Source organism: Mesoplodon mirus, assembly GCF_964341445.2.
Source record: "Mesoplodon mirus genome assembly, chromosome: 2".
Classification (NCBI taxonomy): domain Eukaryota; kingdom Metazoa; phylum Chordata; class Mammalia; order Artiodactyla; family Ziphiidae; genus Mesoplodon; species Mesoplodon mirus.
In genome coordinates, this window is record NC_138977.1 from 116,757,537 (window position 1) to 116,775,166 (window position 17,630).

At 39.8% G+C, this 17,630-nt stretch overlaps 1 protein-coding gene across 6 annotated transcripts in view; it reads left to right on the forward strand.

Moving 5' to 3' along the window:
• Nucleotides 1–17,630, forward strand: part of LYST (lysosomal trafficking regulator) — a 197,721-nt gene that overhangs the window by 151,885 nt on the left and 28,206 nt on the right. For all 6 annotated transcript variants that reach the window (XM_082640698.1, XM_082640696.1, XM_082640699.1 and 3 more), the window contains 2 exons: nt 10,308–10,448; nt 13,094–13,311. In XM_082640698.1, coding sequence (XP_082496824.1) covers nt 10,308–10,448; nt 13,094–13,311 — 359 coding nt within the window. The remainder of the gene's footprint in view (nt 1–10,307; nt 10,449–13,093; nt 13,312–17,630) is intronic.

Below are 17,630 nucleotides of genomic sequence, written 5' to 3' on the forward strand. Positions count from 1 at the left end.
ACCAGTAAGACAGGAATACAGCACCATCCATCAAAAAAAAGAAAAAGAAAAAGAAATGCAAAAAAATATGTTACAGACAAAGGAGCAAGGTAAAAACCTACAAGACCAAATAAATGAAGACAAAATAGGCAACCTACCTGAAAAAGAATTCAGAGTAATGATAGTAAAGATGATCCAAAATCTCAGAAACAGAATAGAGAAAATACAAGAAACATTTAACAAGGATCTAGAAGAACTAAAGGGCAAACAAACAGTGATGAACAACACAATTACTAAAATTAAAAATAACTCTACAAGGAATCAATAGCAGAATAACTGAGGCAGAAGAACGGATAAGTGAGCTGGAAGATAAAATGGTGGAAATAACTGCCAGGGAGCAGAATAAAGAAAAAAGAATGAAAAGAATTGAGGACAGTCTCAGAGACCTCTGGGACAACATTCAACGCACCAACATTTGAGCTATAGGGGTCCCAGAAGAAGAAGAGAAAAAGAAAGGGTCTGAGAAAATATTTGAAGAGATTATAGTCAAAAACTTCCCTGACGTGGGAAAGGAAATAGTCAAGTCCAGGAAGCACAGAGTGTACCATACAGGATGAACCCAAGGAGAAACACACCGAGACACGTATTAATCAAACTATCAAATATTAAATACAAAGAAAAAATATTAGGAGGAGCAAGGGAAAAGCAACAAATAACATACAAACAAGGGAATCCCCATAAGGTTAACGGCTGATCTTTCAGCAGAAACTGCAAGCCAGAAGGGAAGTGGCAGGACATATTTAAAGTTATGAAAGGGAAAAAACCTACAACCAAGATTACTCTACCCAGCAGGGATCTCATTCAGAGTTGATGGAGAAATTAAAACCTTTACAGACAACAAAAGTTAAGAGAATTCAGCACCACCAAACCAGCTTTACAACAAATGCTAAAGGGACTTATCTAGGCAGGAAACACAAGAGAAGGAAAAGACCTACAAAAACAAACCCAAGACAATTAAGAAAATGGAGCATACGTATCGATAACTACCTTAAATGTAAATGGATTAAAGCTCCAACCTAAAGACATAGACTGGCTGAATGGATACAAAAACAAGGCCTGTATATATGCTGTCTACAAGAGACGCACTTCAGACCTAGGGACACATATAGACTGAAAGTGAGGGGATGGAAAAAGATATTCCATGCAAATGGAAATCAAAAGAAACCTGGAGGAGCAAGTCTCACATCAGACAAAATAGACTTTAAAATAAAGACTATTATAAGAGACAAAGAAGGACACTACATAATGATCAAGGGAACAATCCAGGAAGAAGATATAACAATTGTAAATATGTATGCACCCAACATAGGAGCATGTCAATACATAAGGCAAATGCTAACAGCCATAAAAGGGGAAATCGACAGTAACACAATCATAGTAGGGGACTTTAACACCCCACTTTCACCAGTGGACAGATCATCCAAAATGAAAATAAGGAAACACAAGCTTTAAATGACATATTAAACAAGAATGACTTGGGCTTCCCTGGTGGTGCAGTGGTTGAGAGTCCGCCTGCCGATGCAGGGGACACGGGTTCGTGCCCTGGTCCGGGAAGATCCCACACGCCGCGGAGCGGCTAGGCCCGTGAGCCATGGCCACTGAGCCTGCGCGTCCGGAGCCTGTGCTCCGCAACGGGAGAGGCCACAACAGTGAGAGGCCTGCATACTGAAAAAAAAAAAACAAGAATGACTTAATTGATATTTATAGGACATTCCATCCAAAAACAACAGAATACACTTTCTTCTCAAGTGCTCATGGAACATCCTCCAGGATAGACCATATCTTGGATCACAAATCAAGTCTTGGTAAATTTCAGAATATTGAAATCATATCAAGTATCTCCCTACCACAACGCTATGAGACTAGATATCAATTACAGGAAAAAAACTGTAAAAAATACAAACACATGGAAACTAAACAATACGCTACTAAATAACCAAGAGATCGCTGAAGAAATCAAAAAATACCTAGAAGCAAATGACAATGAAAACACGACGACCCAACACCTCTGGGATTCAGTAAAAGTAGTTCTAAGAGGGAAGGTTATAGTAATACAATACTACTGCAAGAAACAAGAAAAATCTCAAATACACAACCTAACCTTACATCTAAAGCAATTAGAGAAAGAATAACAACAACAAAAAAAAACACCTGAAGTTAGCAGAAGGAAAGAAATCAAAGATCAGATCAGAAATACATGAAAAAGAACTGAAGGAAACAATAGCAAAGTTCAATAAAACTAAAAGCTTGTTCTTTGAGAAGATAAACAAAATTGATAACCATTAGCCAGACTCATCAAGAAAAAAAGGAAGACTCAACCAAATTAGAAATGAAAAAGGAGAAGTAACAACTGACACTGCAGAAGTACAAAGGATCATGAGAGATTACTACAAGCAACTCTATGACAATAAAATGGACAACCTGGAAGAAATGGACAAATTCTTAGAAAAGTACAACCTTCCGAGACTGAACCAGGAAGAAATAGAAAGTATAAAAAAAAACAATCACAAGCACTAAAATTGAAACTGTGATTAAAAATCTTCCAACAGGGCTTCCCTGGTGGCGCAGTGGTTGGGAGTCCGCCTGCCGATGCAGGGGACACGGGTTCGTGCCCCGATCCCGGAGGATCCCACATGCCGCGGAGCGGCTGGGCCCGCGAGCCATGGCCGCGGAGCCTGTGTGTCCGGAGCCTGTGCTCCGCAACGGGAGAGGCCACGGCAGTGAGAGGCCCGCGTACAGCAAAAAAAAAAAAAAAAAAAAATCTTCCAACAAACAAAAGCCTAGGACCAGATGGCTTCACAGGCGAATTCTATCAAACATTTAGAGAAAAGCTAACACCTATCCTTCTCAAACTCTTCCAAAATATAGCAGAGGGAGGAACACTCCCAAACTCATTCTGCGAGGCCACCATCACCCTGATAACAAAACCAAAGATGTCACAAAGCAAGAAAACTACAGGCCAATATCACTGATGAACATAGATGCAAAAATCCTCAACAAAATACTAGCAAACAGCGCATTAAAAGGATCATACACCATGATCAAGTGGGGTTTATCCCAGGAATGCAAGGATTCTTCAGTATATGCAAATCAATGTGATACACCATATTAACAAACTGAAGGATAAAAACCGTATCATCATCTCAATAGATGCAGAAAAAGCTTTTGACAAAATTCAACACCCATTTATGATAAAAACTCTCCAGAAAGTAGGCATAGAGGGAACCTACCTCAATATAGTAAAGGCCATATATGACAAACCCACAGCCAACATCATTCTCAATGGTGAAAGACTGAAATAATTTCCTCTAAAATCAGGAACAAGAAAAGGTTGCCCACTCTCACCACTGTTATTCAACATAGTTTTGGAAGTTTTAGCCACATCAATCAGAGAAAAAAAGAAATAAAAGGAATCCAAATCGGAAAAGAAGAGGTCAAACTGTCACTGTTTGCAGATGACATGATACTATACATAGAGAATCCTAAAGATGCTACCAGAAAACTACTAGAGCTAATCAATGAATTTAGTAAAGTAGCAGGATACAAAATTAATGCACAGAAATGTCTTGCATTCCTATACATTAATGATGAAAAATTTGAAAGAGAAATTAAGGAAACACTCCCATTTACCATTGCAACAAAAAGAATAAAATACCTAGGAAGAAACCTACCTAAGAAGACAATAGACCTGTATGCAGAAAACTATAAGACACTGATGAAAGAAATTAAAGATGATACAAACAGATGCAGAGAAATTCCATGTTCTTGGATTGGAATAATCAACATTGTGAAAATGACTCTACTACCCAAAGCAATCTACAGATTCAGTGCAATCCCTATCAAACTACCAATGGCATTTTTCACAGAACTAGAACAAAAAAATTGCACAATTTGTAAGGAGACACAAAAGACCCCGAATAGCCAAAGCAATCTTGAGAAAGAAAAACAGAGCTGGAGGAATCAGTCTCCCAGACTTTGGACTATACTACAAAGCTACAGTCATCAAGACAGTATGGTACTGGCACAAAAACAGAAATACAGATCAATGGAACAGGATAGAAAGCCCAGAGATAAACCCACACAGATATGGTCACCTTTTCTTTGATAAAGGAGGCAAGAGTATACAATGGAGAAAAGACAGCCTCTTCAGTAAGTGGTGCTGGGAAAACTGGACAGCTACATGTAAAAGAATGAAATTAGAACACTTCCTAACACCGTACACAAAAATAAACTCAAAATGGATTAAAGACCTAAATGTAAGGCCAGGCACTATAAAACTCTTAGAGGAAAACATAGGCAGAACATTCTATGACATAAATCACAGCAAGATCCTTTTTGACCCACCTCCTAGAGAAATGGAAAAAAAAACAAAAATAAACAAATGGGACCTAATGAAAGTTAAAAGCTTTTGCACAGCAAAGAAACCATAAACAAGAAGCAAAGACAACCCTCAGAATGGGAGATAATATTTTCAAATGTAGCAACTGACAAAGGATTAATCTCCAAAATTTACAAGCAGCTCATGCAGCTCAATATCAAAAAAAACAACCCAATCCAAAAATGGGCAGAAGACCTAAATAGACATTTCTCCAAAGAAGATATACAGATTGCCAACAAACACATGAAAGAATGCTCAACATCACTAATCATTAGAGAAATGCAAATCAAAATTACAATGAGGTGTCACCTCACACCAGTCAGAATGGCCATCATCAAAAAATCTGCAAGCAGTAAATGCTGGAGAGGGTATGGAGAAAAGGGAACCCTCTTGCTCTGTTGGTGGGAATGTAAATTGATACAGCCACCCTGGAGAACAGTATGGAGGTTCCTTAAAAAACTAAAAATAGAGCTACCATATGACCCAGCAATCCCACTACTGGGCATATACCCTGAGAAAACCATAATTCAGAAAGAGTCATGTACCACCATGTTCATTGCAGCACTATTTACAATAGCCAGGACATGGAAGCAACCTAAGTGTCCATTGACAGGTGAATGGATAAAGAAGATGTGGTACATATATACAATGGAATATTACTCAGCCATAAAAAGAAACGAAATAGAGTTATTTGTAGTGAGGTGGATGGACCTAGAGTCTGTCATACAGAGTGAAGTAAGTGAGAAAAAGAAAAACAAATACCATATGCTAACACATATATATGGAATCTGAAAAAAAAAACCAAGGTTCTGAAGCACCTAGGGGCAGGACAGGAATAAAGACACAGACGTAGAGAATGGACTTGAGGACATGGGGTTGGGGAAGGGTAAGCTGGGACGAAGTGAGAGAGTGGCATGGACATATATACACTACCAAACGTAAAATAGATAGCTAGTGGGAAGCAGCTGCATAGCACAGGGAGATCAGCTCGGTGCTTTGTGACCACCTAGAGGAGTGGGATAGGGAGGGTGGGAGGGAGACGCAAGAGGGAGGGGATATGGGGATATATGTATATATATATATAGCTTCATTTTGTTATACAGCAGCAACTAACACAATATTGTTAAGCAATTATACTCCAATAAAGATGGTTAAAAAAAACAGCAGTAAGCCACATGATCTTGTTAATGTCTTACATTTTAGCTTCAAATTGAACATGTCTAAGTTTATAAAAGTGCAATTCACTATTTAAAAATTAATGTCGGGCTTCCCTGGTGGCGCAGTGGTTGAGAGTCTGCCTGCCGATGCAGGGGACACAGGTTCGTGCCCCAGTCTGGGAAGATCCCACATGCTGCAGAGCGGCTAGGCCCGTGAGCCATGGCCACTGAGCCTGCGTGTCCGGAGCCTGTGCTCCGCAACGAGAGAGGCCACAACAGTGAGAGACCCGCGTACCGCAAAAAAAAAAATTAATGTCATTCACATAGCATAAATTTTACCCTTTTTACCCTTTTAAAGTGTATGCAATTCACTTTTTTATAATGTTCAACTTAATAATTATTTGAGATCACCTAAGTTATCTTTGACCCCTAAAGGGGAATATGTTATTGTCAGTTGTTCTGACAACTGAGTGAGTTGTAAGTGGTTATAGGAGAGCCACACTGCCACCTTCACTATAGTAACTGTCTAGTTAATCTTCTACCTGGGCATTTTCAGTGGCAGCCCTCAGGCCTCAAGATGACTGAGATAGAGATGAAGTTACTGCATTGTGTGCAAACAGGGACACACCCAACTGTCAGTTTCCAGCGAGAACCGTGGTTCTTGTCCTGTAGTGGTGCCTCCTGGCGCCCAGAGTCCTTTATGGAGTCATTATCCGTTCATTTATTCAACCCTTCTTGAACTTCTGTATATATTTATACTCATATGCAGCCTCTTGGAGGAATGAATTTTATAGACTGTAGACTACTTGGTCTATAAAAGGGACTTTCTTATATTTGTCCCTCTGTCTGTACACAAAACAAATGTTCTGTATGACAGCTGTTCAAATATTTGAACATTACTGCCCTGTCCCCCTTCTCCTCTCACTCTTGTTTATTCCCAGGCTAATTACCCTTAGTTAATTTGATATCCAGTTGAGAGCCCCCTATATGCAAGGCCTTCCCAGCTGCTGCAAAAATAAATAAGACAGTTCTGTACTTAGTAAAGCATTTTAAACGCTTAGTAAAGCGTTTAAAAACTCATATTTAAGCCGTGTTTGCTCTGGTTTCCAAACCTGTCACTGCTCTGCTCATCTTTCTGGACATGTTCTGATTTGTGAATGCTCTGATTAAAAAGTGGCAGTCAGGGCTTCCCTGGTGGCGCAGTGGTTGAGAGTCCGCCTGCTAATGCAGGGGACACGGGTTCGTGCCCCGGTCTGGGAAAATCCCACATGCTGCAGAGCGGCTGGGCCCGTGAGCCATGGCCGCTGAGCCTGCGCGTCCGGAGCCTGTGCTCCGCAGCGAGAGAGGCCACAACAGTGAGAGGCCCGCGTACCGCAAAAAAAAAAAAAAAAAAAAAAAAAAGTGGCAGTCAGAGGGCTTTCCTGGTGGCGCAGTGGTTGGGAGTCCGCCTGCCGATGCAGGGGACACGGGTTCGTGCCCCGGTCCGGGAAGATCCCACATGCCGCGGAGCGGCTGGGCCCGTGAGCCATGGCCGCTGAGCCTGCGCGTCCGGAACCTGTGCTCCGCAACGGGAGAGGCCACAGCAGTGAGAGGCCCGCGGACCGCAAAACAACAACAACAACAACAAGTGGCAGAATAAAAACGAATGTTTCAGATGTGGTTTGGGATGACTGCAGTGTATAACAGAACTGTTACTGCCCTCCGTTTCTTTTCATGTAGCCCAAGGATATAGTAATATAAAACTCCCCATCAACTATTATGCTAGGTTTTCCTCATTGTGTATTTAAGAATGATTAAAAAAAAAAAAGAAAACAGGGACAACCTAAGTCCCCATTCAGTTTCTTCTGGTTAATTTAAAATGATATGTGATGGCTTTTAAATTTATTTCTAGACTTCTCATTTAGTCCAGGGTTTCTCACCTTGGCACTGTAGTCATTTTGAGCTACATAATACTTTGTTATGGCGACTGTCCTGTGCATTGTAGGACATTTAGCAGTATCCCTGGCCCCTACGTACTAGATGCTAGTGGCATCCCCTCCCACCCAGCCGTGAGAACCAAAAATGTCTCTAGGCATTGCCAAGTGTCCCCCGGGGGACAAAAGTGCTAGGTTAACAACTACCAGTTGAGTTCATACATGTTCTAAATGATAGGAAATGTAGTATTACTTTTTTTTTATTAAGAAGTTGCAGAGAATTTAAAAATCCAAACAGAAACCTCAGTGTGCTTCTCCTGTTCCACAGTTCTGTAGTCTCTACTCTAGATATTGTGATTCCATCATAGCCTCACAGAACTGCCTTTAATTTTTCTGGATTCCATTTAGATTAATAACTTTTTCTCCTGAGTGAGTTAGTAAATATTTCTTTAAGTGGCCCAACCTACTTTCTGAGAAAAAAAAGAAATATTTATAAACCTAATTTCTCCCCAGATTTTATTTAGTGCCCAGCCAATGCTGACTCAACAGAATAGATGAGAAAGTGGTAATAGAAAATGTTGCTCGGCAAAGCAGGTCAGGCTTGTGGAAGATTTAGCATATTTTTTTAAAATTGTGTCTTGCTGGGGCTTCCCTGGTGGCGCAGTGGTTGGGAGTCCGCCTGCCGATGCAGGGGACACGGGTTCGTGCCCCGGTCCGGGAAGATCCCACATGCCGCGGAGCGGCTGGGCCCGTGAGCCATGGCCGCTGAGCCTGCGCGTCCGGAACCTGTGCTCCGCAACGGGAGAGGCCACAGCAGTGAGAGGCCCGCGGACCGCAAAACAACAACAACAACAACAAGTGGCAGAATAAAAACGAATGTTTCAGATGTGGTTTGGGATGACTGCAGTGTATAACAGAACTGTTACTGCCCTCCGTTTCTTTTCATGTAGCCCAAGGATATAGTAATATAAAACTCCCCATCAACTATTATGCTAGGTTTTCCTCATTGTGTATTTAAGAATGATTAAAAAAAAAAAAGAAAACAGGGACAACCTAAGTCCCCATTCAGTTTCTTCTGGTTAATTTAAAATGATATGTGATGGCTTTTAAATTTATTTCTAGACTTCTCATTTAGTCCAGGGTTTCTCACCTTGGCACTGTAGTCATTTTGAGCTACATAATACTTTGTTATGGCGACTGTCCTGTGCATTGTAGGACATTTAGCAGTATCCCTGGCCCCTACCTACTAGATGCTAGTGGCATCCCCTCCCACCCAGCCGTGAGAACCAAAAATGTCTCTAGGCATTGCCAAGTGTCCCCCGGGGGACAAAAGTGCTAGGTTAACAACTACCAGTTGAGTTCATACATGTTCTAAATGATAGGAAATGTAGTATTACTTTTTTTTTATTAAGAAGTTGCAGAGAATTTAAAAATCCAAACAGAAACCTCAGTGTGCTTCTCCTGTTCCACAGTTCTGTAGTCTCTACTCTAGATATTGTGATTCCATCATAGCCTCACAGAACTGCCTTTAATTTTTCTGGATTCCATTTAGATTAATAACTTTTTCTCCTGAGTGAGTTAGTAAATATTTCTTTAAGTGGCCCAACCTACTTTCTGAGAAAAAAAAGAAATATTTATAAACCTAATTTCTCCCCAGATTTTATTTAGTGCCCAGCCAATGCTGACTCAACAGAATAGATGAGAAAGTGGTAATAGAAAATGTTGCTCGGCAAAGCAGGTCAGGCTTGTGGAAGATTTAGCATATTTTTTTAAAATTGTGTCTTGCTGGGGCTTCCCTGGTGGCGCAGTGGTTGGGAGTCCGCCTGCCGATGCAGGGGATACGGGTTCGTGCCCCGGTCCGGGAGGATCCCACATGCCGCGGAGCGGCTCGGCCTGTGACCCATGGCTGCTGGGCCCGCGCGTCCGGAGCCTGTGCTCCGCAACGGGAGAGGCCGCGACCGTGAGAGGCCCGTGTACCGCAAAAAAAAAAAAAAAATTGTGCCTTGCTTGATGCTGAAATTAGTCTCTTACATTCTCCAGATAAAAAGATGTTTCAAATTTCAGCAAGTTGAGAGGAGTTTTGGATGGTACAGCATGGTTCTGAAGAAGCATCCACGCTGCTGCTGTTTTCAAGGGCTGGTCTTTAGATATCATTTCATACTGTAGGATAGAGAGTCTGATAGCTGTTGACAGAAAAGACAGGGTCAAAACTCAGTTCTTGATTATTAATAGTGTTCACCAGAAAAACTTAACAAAGGAGTAAGTATTCTTAGTTTTGTTTTCATTCATAGGAAATTTTACTTAATTTTTTAGGTTAGAGTTAGAACATCTAAAAAACAATGCCCCCCCCCAAAAAAAAAGAAAAGAGAGAAGAAAAGAGGTAAAGAAATAATCTTCTTGATGGGGGAAAAAACTTATTTTACCTATTTGAACTTTAATTTTCCTTCCTTATTCTTTCATTCAGTAAATAAATGATTATCCAATTCCTAGAATGTGCTCGGTATGGTTGATATCCCAGGTCTCTGCTTTTATGGAACTTTCATTCTACTTGGGCAGACAGTAATCAATTAAACAAATAAGTGATATATATTTATCTAGTTATATGTACTATGAAAGCATAATACTGATTAAAAATAACAATGCAGTTGCAAATTATGTAGAGAAATATTTATTTTCAAGAACACGAATAATCTCTTTTAAACTATGGACAAAGTGAACATCATTTTAATCTTTTTGAAGTAGTAAAAGTGAATTAATTGTAACAAGTTTCAAATGGAATCAAGTCTTTGTGTCTTAAGTGTGTTATTTGTATTTTTTCAGATCAGAGTTTTGACATCCCAGACAGAACTTTTCATTCTACAAACACAACCTGGCGTCTCTCCTCTTTTGAGTCCATGACTGACGTGAAAGAACTTATCCCAGAGTTTTTCTATCTTCCAGAATTCTTAGTTAACCGTGAAGGTATAACAGTAAATCGTTTCTAATTTAAGTTTCTGAGTGTTTGTACTTACTTTATAATTTTCCAAAAATAAAAATACCTTTTGTAAGTCCTAAAATTTGAGTCCCCAAATAAGAGAAATACCTTTACTTATTAAGTATATAATGTTATTTCCAAGTGAGCTTGAGGATGTTAAATATTTTATAGGACTAGGTATATCTGGAAAACTGTAACTTTTAACTGTTAAAAGTATTTGTAAACATGTATTTTAATTCTGTTACAGAACTTGCTTTATTATTTTCTCTGATTACAAAAGTTATAATATGCTGATTATAAAAAAAGTTATGAATTTATAAAGAACAATGTAAATTAACCAAAATCTCAATGATTTTATGAGGAATGACCAAGTTAGAAATAAAACAGTATAACTAGAGTTATCTAATAATGAAAAGGAATACTAGAAGATAAAATCAGATTTTCTGTGATGCCAGTGACTGACAATCTTGTTAATCTTACCTGTTCTTTAATGTAAGATCAGTTAATCCTTTACAGGGTATCTTTGGGTCATTTTCCTACATTACTTAATTTCATATTTTTATGTGACCTTTAGGAAATACATGAAATTGAGAATTATATCTTCAGAGAGGGTAATGTTGGACAAATTACTTCAGAATTTTTTCCTATATTAACTGGCCTCTCTGGAGTTATTTCGAGAATCATTAATAAATCCGTGCTGCTGATTACCTGGAGCAGGCTTCATAGTGTTGCCCAAGTGAGAAACGCCTCAGTGAAATATCAGCACCTGCAGTTGGGGGTACCTGCCTTGTGGCTTTCAATCAGGGACTCATTTCTCTGTCCAAAAAACCACATTCCTCTGTGGTTTCTTATATGTATGTTCCTGTTACCTATGGCTGCATAACAAATAACCCCAATACTTAGTGACTCAAAACAACATTAAATGTATTATCCATCACAGTTTCTGCAAGTCAGAAATTCAGGAACAGCTCAGCCAAGTGGTTTTTGTGGTTTGGGCTCAGGGTCTCTTGTGCGTTCAGGTTGGCTGGAGCTGGAACATCCAGGGGAACAGAGCAGCACGGGGCTGGTGGGCACCTCTCTCTTCAGGTAGTGTCCATGGTTTTCCATGTGGTTTCTCCACGTGGACTAGTGTGGACTTCCTCACAGCATGGCGGCCTCGGACACTCTACTTGGCAACTCAGGGTTCCAAAGGCAAGTGTCCCTAGAGAGGTGAGCAGAAGCTGCATGGCCTTTTCCAGCCTACTCTTGGAAGTCACACGGTGGCACTTACACTGCATTCTGTTTGTGAGGGAGTCACAAGTGCCTGCCCACATTCAAAAGGAAGGAGCATAGACTTTGCCATTTGATAGGGGAGCAGCAAGATTCTAGAAAAGCATGCACAACAGCAAGTGTTGTTATAGCCATTTTTGGAAACGGTAACTTGCTATAGCATACATCCTGCTGTTTCCTATAAGCATTCCTATAGGTAGAGACTACCTGTGGCTCAACCCCTCCTAGCTCAGCTCTTAGATGCCTCATCACCATTGATCAATCAGTAAGTCTCTGCTGCTTCCCATGAAGCCGCCACATAGAGTATGGAGGTGCTCAGCCAGTACATCCTAATGCTGTCACCCTGCAGCTGTCTGTCGGATGACTGCTGGGATTTTTGAGGTGACCCTCACCCCCACCCTGTATTAATTTTATATAAGCCCTTAGTTTATATTTTATATCATATCATTTCAGAGTACTTCCAGAATTAGTGAAGATCCTTCTAACTGTTTTCACAAGATCAAGAAGTAGGCAGACAGCAACTTAATTTTACATGGAGCATGATTAGCTTTTAAGAGGTCTTTTTAAATTTGGATTCTGCTATGGTGTTCAGATTTTCTGTCCATTAAAAAAAAAGTAGCACAAAAAAATTTCTGTTCAAAGGTAACATTTCCTTTAGGACAATTTTTTAAAGAAACACTTCTGAGATTTTTGTTTACACTAGCAGACTAATGAGGCAATTAGATAATACCTTATTTTCATCGCGGAAGAACCCTCTTACTCACTGTGTTAGTATAATTTTGTTGTCCACAGGAATGCTTAGTGGAAATGAAATCAGAACAGACCTATAGATTTACCATAAAATTAATAGACTAAGACAGTTCATTCTAGGAATGTGTATACTTTGTATTCGTTGAGTTTTTAAACTACAGAATGCTAATACTTACTACATATAAGTAGTCTTGAATTTATTATATGTTAACACCAATCATTCTGAAATGCTTATACAAAAGCCTTCACTTTATTTTAATCAGGTTTACAATTGAGATATTTTCTCACTTGATGCATTTGAAGATTTGATAACTGGAATATTGGAATTAGTGGACGATGATTTTCTGCTTGTTTTTCAATATGATATAAAGTGGTGGTGATGGAAGGGTAAAGTTGAAAGATCTCAGATTCAGTTAGGATAGATAGTGTTAATCCATGTAGCTCTGTGAGGGGTAAGTCAGCAGGTGAGCAGCGGTGTTACTATCCTCTCGCTGCTCCTTCTCCAGGTTATAGCACACAATAGCTGTTTCTGTGAACTCTTAAAGTCTGCTCAGTGGGCCAAAGGAAGCATGCTCTGGGGGAGATAAACATTGATATTACTCTTCTCTTTTAGGTTTCGATTTTGGTGTACGCCAGAACGGTGAACGGGTTAATCACGTCAACCTCCCGCCTTGGGCACGTAACGATCCTCGTCTTTTTATCCTCATCCATAGACAGGCTCTAGAGTCTGACTACGTGTCCCAGAACATCTGTCAGTGGATCGACTTGGTATTCGGGTATAAGCAAAAAGGGAAGGCCTCTGTCCAAGCCATCAATGTTTTTCATCCTGCTGTAAGTGACTCTTTTAAAACTCTGCATTTATGTAAGGTAGAAGGTTAGACTGTTTCTTTACAATACCCAAGTTACCAAAGAGAATTGACAAAGACACTAAACTTGCCCAAGATTTTTCAGGTTTTATATTTCACCTCTTTAAGAATAACTAAGATACTATCTGTCAGGGGTTCCCCAAGACCATCCCCAGGTTGGATGAGGACTTAACAACTCAGCATATAGTTGTAATTACAGCTAAGGTTTATTACAGTGAAGGGTACAAAGCAAAATCAGCAAAAGGAAAAGATGCACTGGGCAAAGCTGGAGGAAACCAGGCACAAGGTTCCAAGAGACTTCTCCCAGTGAATCACAAGGAACTCACTCACTTCCTCCAGAAACAAATTGTGACAACACGTGTGATGTTGTCTACCAGGGAAGCTCATGAGGGATGCAGTGCCAGCGTTTTTATTGAGGACTGGTCATGTAGGCACCCTCTCTCTTACAAGTCCTGAAATTCCAGGCGTCCAGAAGGAAACAGTTATTCAGTATACACCACAGTGTTTGTATAGTTTGGGTGCAGTGAGCCACTCTTATCAGGTAGAGAAGGTGGGAACTCTCTTGAAATCCATGTTCCCAGACACCAGCCAAGGACCACATTTGCAGTCATGCCATCCCAAGGAGAGCAGTTCAGGCCTGCCGTGTAACTCTTTTCTGCATACTGTCCTGTATATCAGTACATGTTCTATTTTTAAATGGCCTCATTTTTCCTTATTGCACGAGCAATACTTGTGCCTCATTAGAAAAATGTATAAGATACAGACTGTAAAAGGAAGAAATTTAAAAATCAACTTTGATATCATCATCCAAAGATAAATATCAAACCACCTTCTAGACTTTTACCTATACATATGTATCACTCCATTTATATAATATTAATACTATTTATTATTCCAAAGTATGGCTATCCAATAATTTATTTAACCAGTCCCCTATTGTTGGATATTTAGTTAGTATGCATTTACTATTAAAATTAATATTCCTCAGATTATTTCTTTATGTACCTCTTTACTTCTTCAAGATAAATTCCTAGAAGCAGAATTGTTATATCTCAACATATGTTTTTTAATGTTGTTAGATAGTCTACCTTTTAAAAAAAAATCTATCTATTCAGTAAACATTTATTTTGCTAGGCTCTAGGGATACGAAGGTGAATAAGATTCATGTAGGGAGGGAACATATATGAATGGCCAGTAAGCAACTGATAAAGGTGCTGGCATCTTTAGTCATCAGGGAAATGCAAATTAAAGCCATGATGAGTTACCACTTTATATCCTTGAGAATGACTGAAAGTAAAAAGACTAACAATTCCAGATATTGAGTAGGTGGAATACTACTCTACAGTGAAGAGGAATGGATTTCAGATGTCTGTGACAGCATGGACGAAACTCCAAAACATTTTACACTGAATGAAAGAAGCCTTACATAAGAGTACACTCTGTATGAATCCACTTCGTTTACATGAAATTCAAGAACAAGGAACATTAATCTCTTAGTGGTAGAAATCATGGGGAATTTATTTTAAAGATGGTTCTTTATTTCTTTAAGATAATTTCCAACCTAGTTGCCCCTGGGGAGTAGAGTAGTGACTGCCACAGGTGCACCAGGGAGCTTTCTGGGGTGATGGAAATGCTCTATACCTTGATTTGTGTGATGGTTGCATGGGATGGTACTATAAAAATCTTTATTGTTTTATTGTATGTAAAATATACCTCTATAAAAATGTATATAAAATTTTTATAAGTTTTAAAGACTGAGGTGTAATTTTTGAACTTTGTTCATATTTGATGCAAAATGTAACTTTAAAAGCAATTAAGAATTTGGACATTAACCTCAGTATACTCTGTGCCTATAATACTGGCACAAATTTTCAATTGTTCTCATATGAAATTCACATTAAAAGTATCTGCATGCTGAAATAATACCATTTAATTCTCATCTTACTAGATTTTTTTCATTAATTCTTTGAGACTTTAGAGCTTTAAAAAGGATAGAGTTTATACCATTGTTCTAGAAATTTTAAATACAACTTATTTATTTATTTTGCTGCGCCACGTGGCATGTGGGATCTTAGTTCCCTGACCAGGGATCTAACCCGTGCGCCCTGCAGTAGAAGTGCGGATTCTTAACTACTGGACCACCAAGGAAGTCCTGTTCTAGAAATTTAATAAAACTCAATTCATGGGACAAAGCCAAGTGTAGCAATTAAGCACATAGTCTCTAAATCCACAATTGAGTTCAAATCCTCACTCTGTGACTCTGCCACTTACTGTGTGACCTGCAGTGTGACCTTAACTTCTCTGTACCTTAATGTACAAATTTGTAAAATGTGAACAGTAATACCAGCCTCATAAATAAGAAAATGCATACAGGGTAATGTCTGCCATCCAGTTAAGTGCAAATAAATGTTAACTTTGTAAAAAGGAATGTAGGGGCTTCCCTGGTGGCGCAGTGGTTAAGAATCTGCCTGCCATGGTAGGGGACACGGGTTCGAGCCCTGGTCTGGGAAGATCCCACATGCAGTGGAGCAGCTAAGCCCATGTACCAAAACTACTGAGCCCGCAAGCCACAACTACTGAGCCCGCATGCCGCAACTACTGAAGCCCATGCATCTAGAGCCCATGCTCCGCAACAAGAGAAGCCACCGCAATGAGAAGCCCGCGCACCGCAACAAAGAGTAGCCCCCGCTTGCCACAACTAGAGAAAACCCGCACACAGCAACGAAGACCCAACGCAGCCAAAAATAAATTCATTCATTAATTTAAAAAAATAGAAAAAATATTTTAAAAGGAATGTAAAAATGCCTTTTGATCTTAATTCGTCATTCACCGATGTTTGGGGTTCACTAGAAACTGATACCACAGAATGTAAAGGTACTAATTTAAAGTAAATTTTAAGAGTCCTGGGTATCGGATTATTCCATTCTGCATTTGAATTTTCGAGTATATTAAATCAAGCAACCATTAGGAATGAGCCTGCTTAGATAAGCGTTTATAACAGGTATTTGAGCCCTTGTGGTCGTGCTAGGGTGGTGGCGAGGGGAGTGGATGTTGAAGATTAACTTCTGAAGAACCTTTGAAACTTTTTTTTGGTATTTATAGAGATGTTCTATGCAGATATAAAAATGAAATTTGCTGACTGATTCAATGCTAAAAGCTAAATTACACAAGCAAGATGCACAAGCACAACAGATCTATACCCAGCTACTGACTGCTAGCTTTAAAAATAATAAAGTAAGTGCACATCACCCTCCATCTGACTCTAACACTAAGAAGAAAAGTGTAACAACACCCTTCACGTTAAAAAGCTTGAAATTTTCACTGCTGCTCTTTCAGATCCACTTAGAGTTTTCATTAGAACCTAAATAAATAGTCTCTTAAGCTACCTACTAACATTCTATCGCAATTTCATTTTTTTTTTTTCGATACGCGGGCCTCTCACTGTTGTGGCCTCTCCCGTTGCGGATCACAGGCTCTGGACACGCAGGCTCAGCGGCCATGGCTCACGGGCCCAGCCGCTCCGCGGCATGTGGGATCTTCCCGGACCAGGGCACGAACCCGTGTCCCCTGCATCGGCAGGCAGACTCTCAACCACTGCGCCACCAGGGAAGCCCTGCAATTTCATTTTTATATACCTTTTCCTATATATCACTTTGGACAAATGACGTTTTCAATAATTTAGTATTACACATGAAGTCTTTATATATATATATATATATATATATATATATATATATATATATATATATGTATGAACACTAGGTGGGAAAGAAAAGGACAGTGACAGATCCTGAATTTTTACTCATTTTCTAGACTGATTATTGCCCTAACCCCCTTTCTCTCTAGCTTCATGTCCTAAGAAAGGTGACAGCATGGAGGACACCAGTCGCATGGAACATTGTGTGCCAACCTCTCTGCAGTGTTTTGGTCGAAGATGGAATACCTTGACTTTGTTTCTCATCCAGTCTTCTGCCCCTTGCCGGGGAGGTGAAGCTGTCCCGCTTCCTCCATTGACAGCTTTGCCTGGTTGGCTGAGGGAGGCTGGAAGGATATACATCACATTCCAGCCTTCTCACTGCCAAGTTCTAGTCAGGTTCAGGAATATATGTGGAAACCTGCAAAGCAAACACAGAGGGAATCAGAATTCAAGTAATCCAAGGATAAATAAAGCATGGATGAGTTGCTCTTGAGTTTACAGGGTGGACATCACAAAGACTTTGCTTGGGTTTCAGTGATGCTGGTGTTTAGAATCCTGATTCTTCAGCCCAGACAGGAGGAGAGATA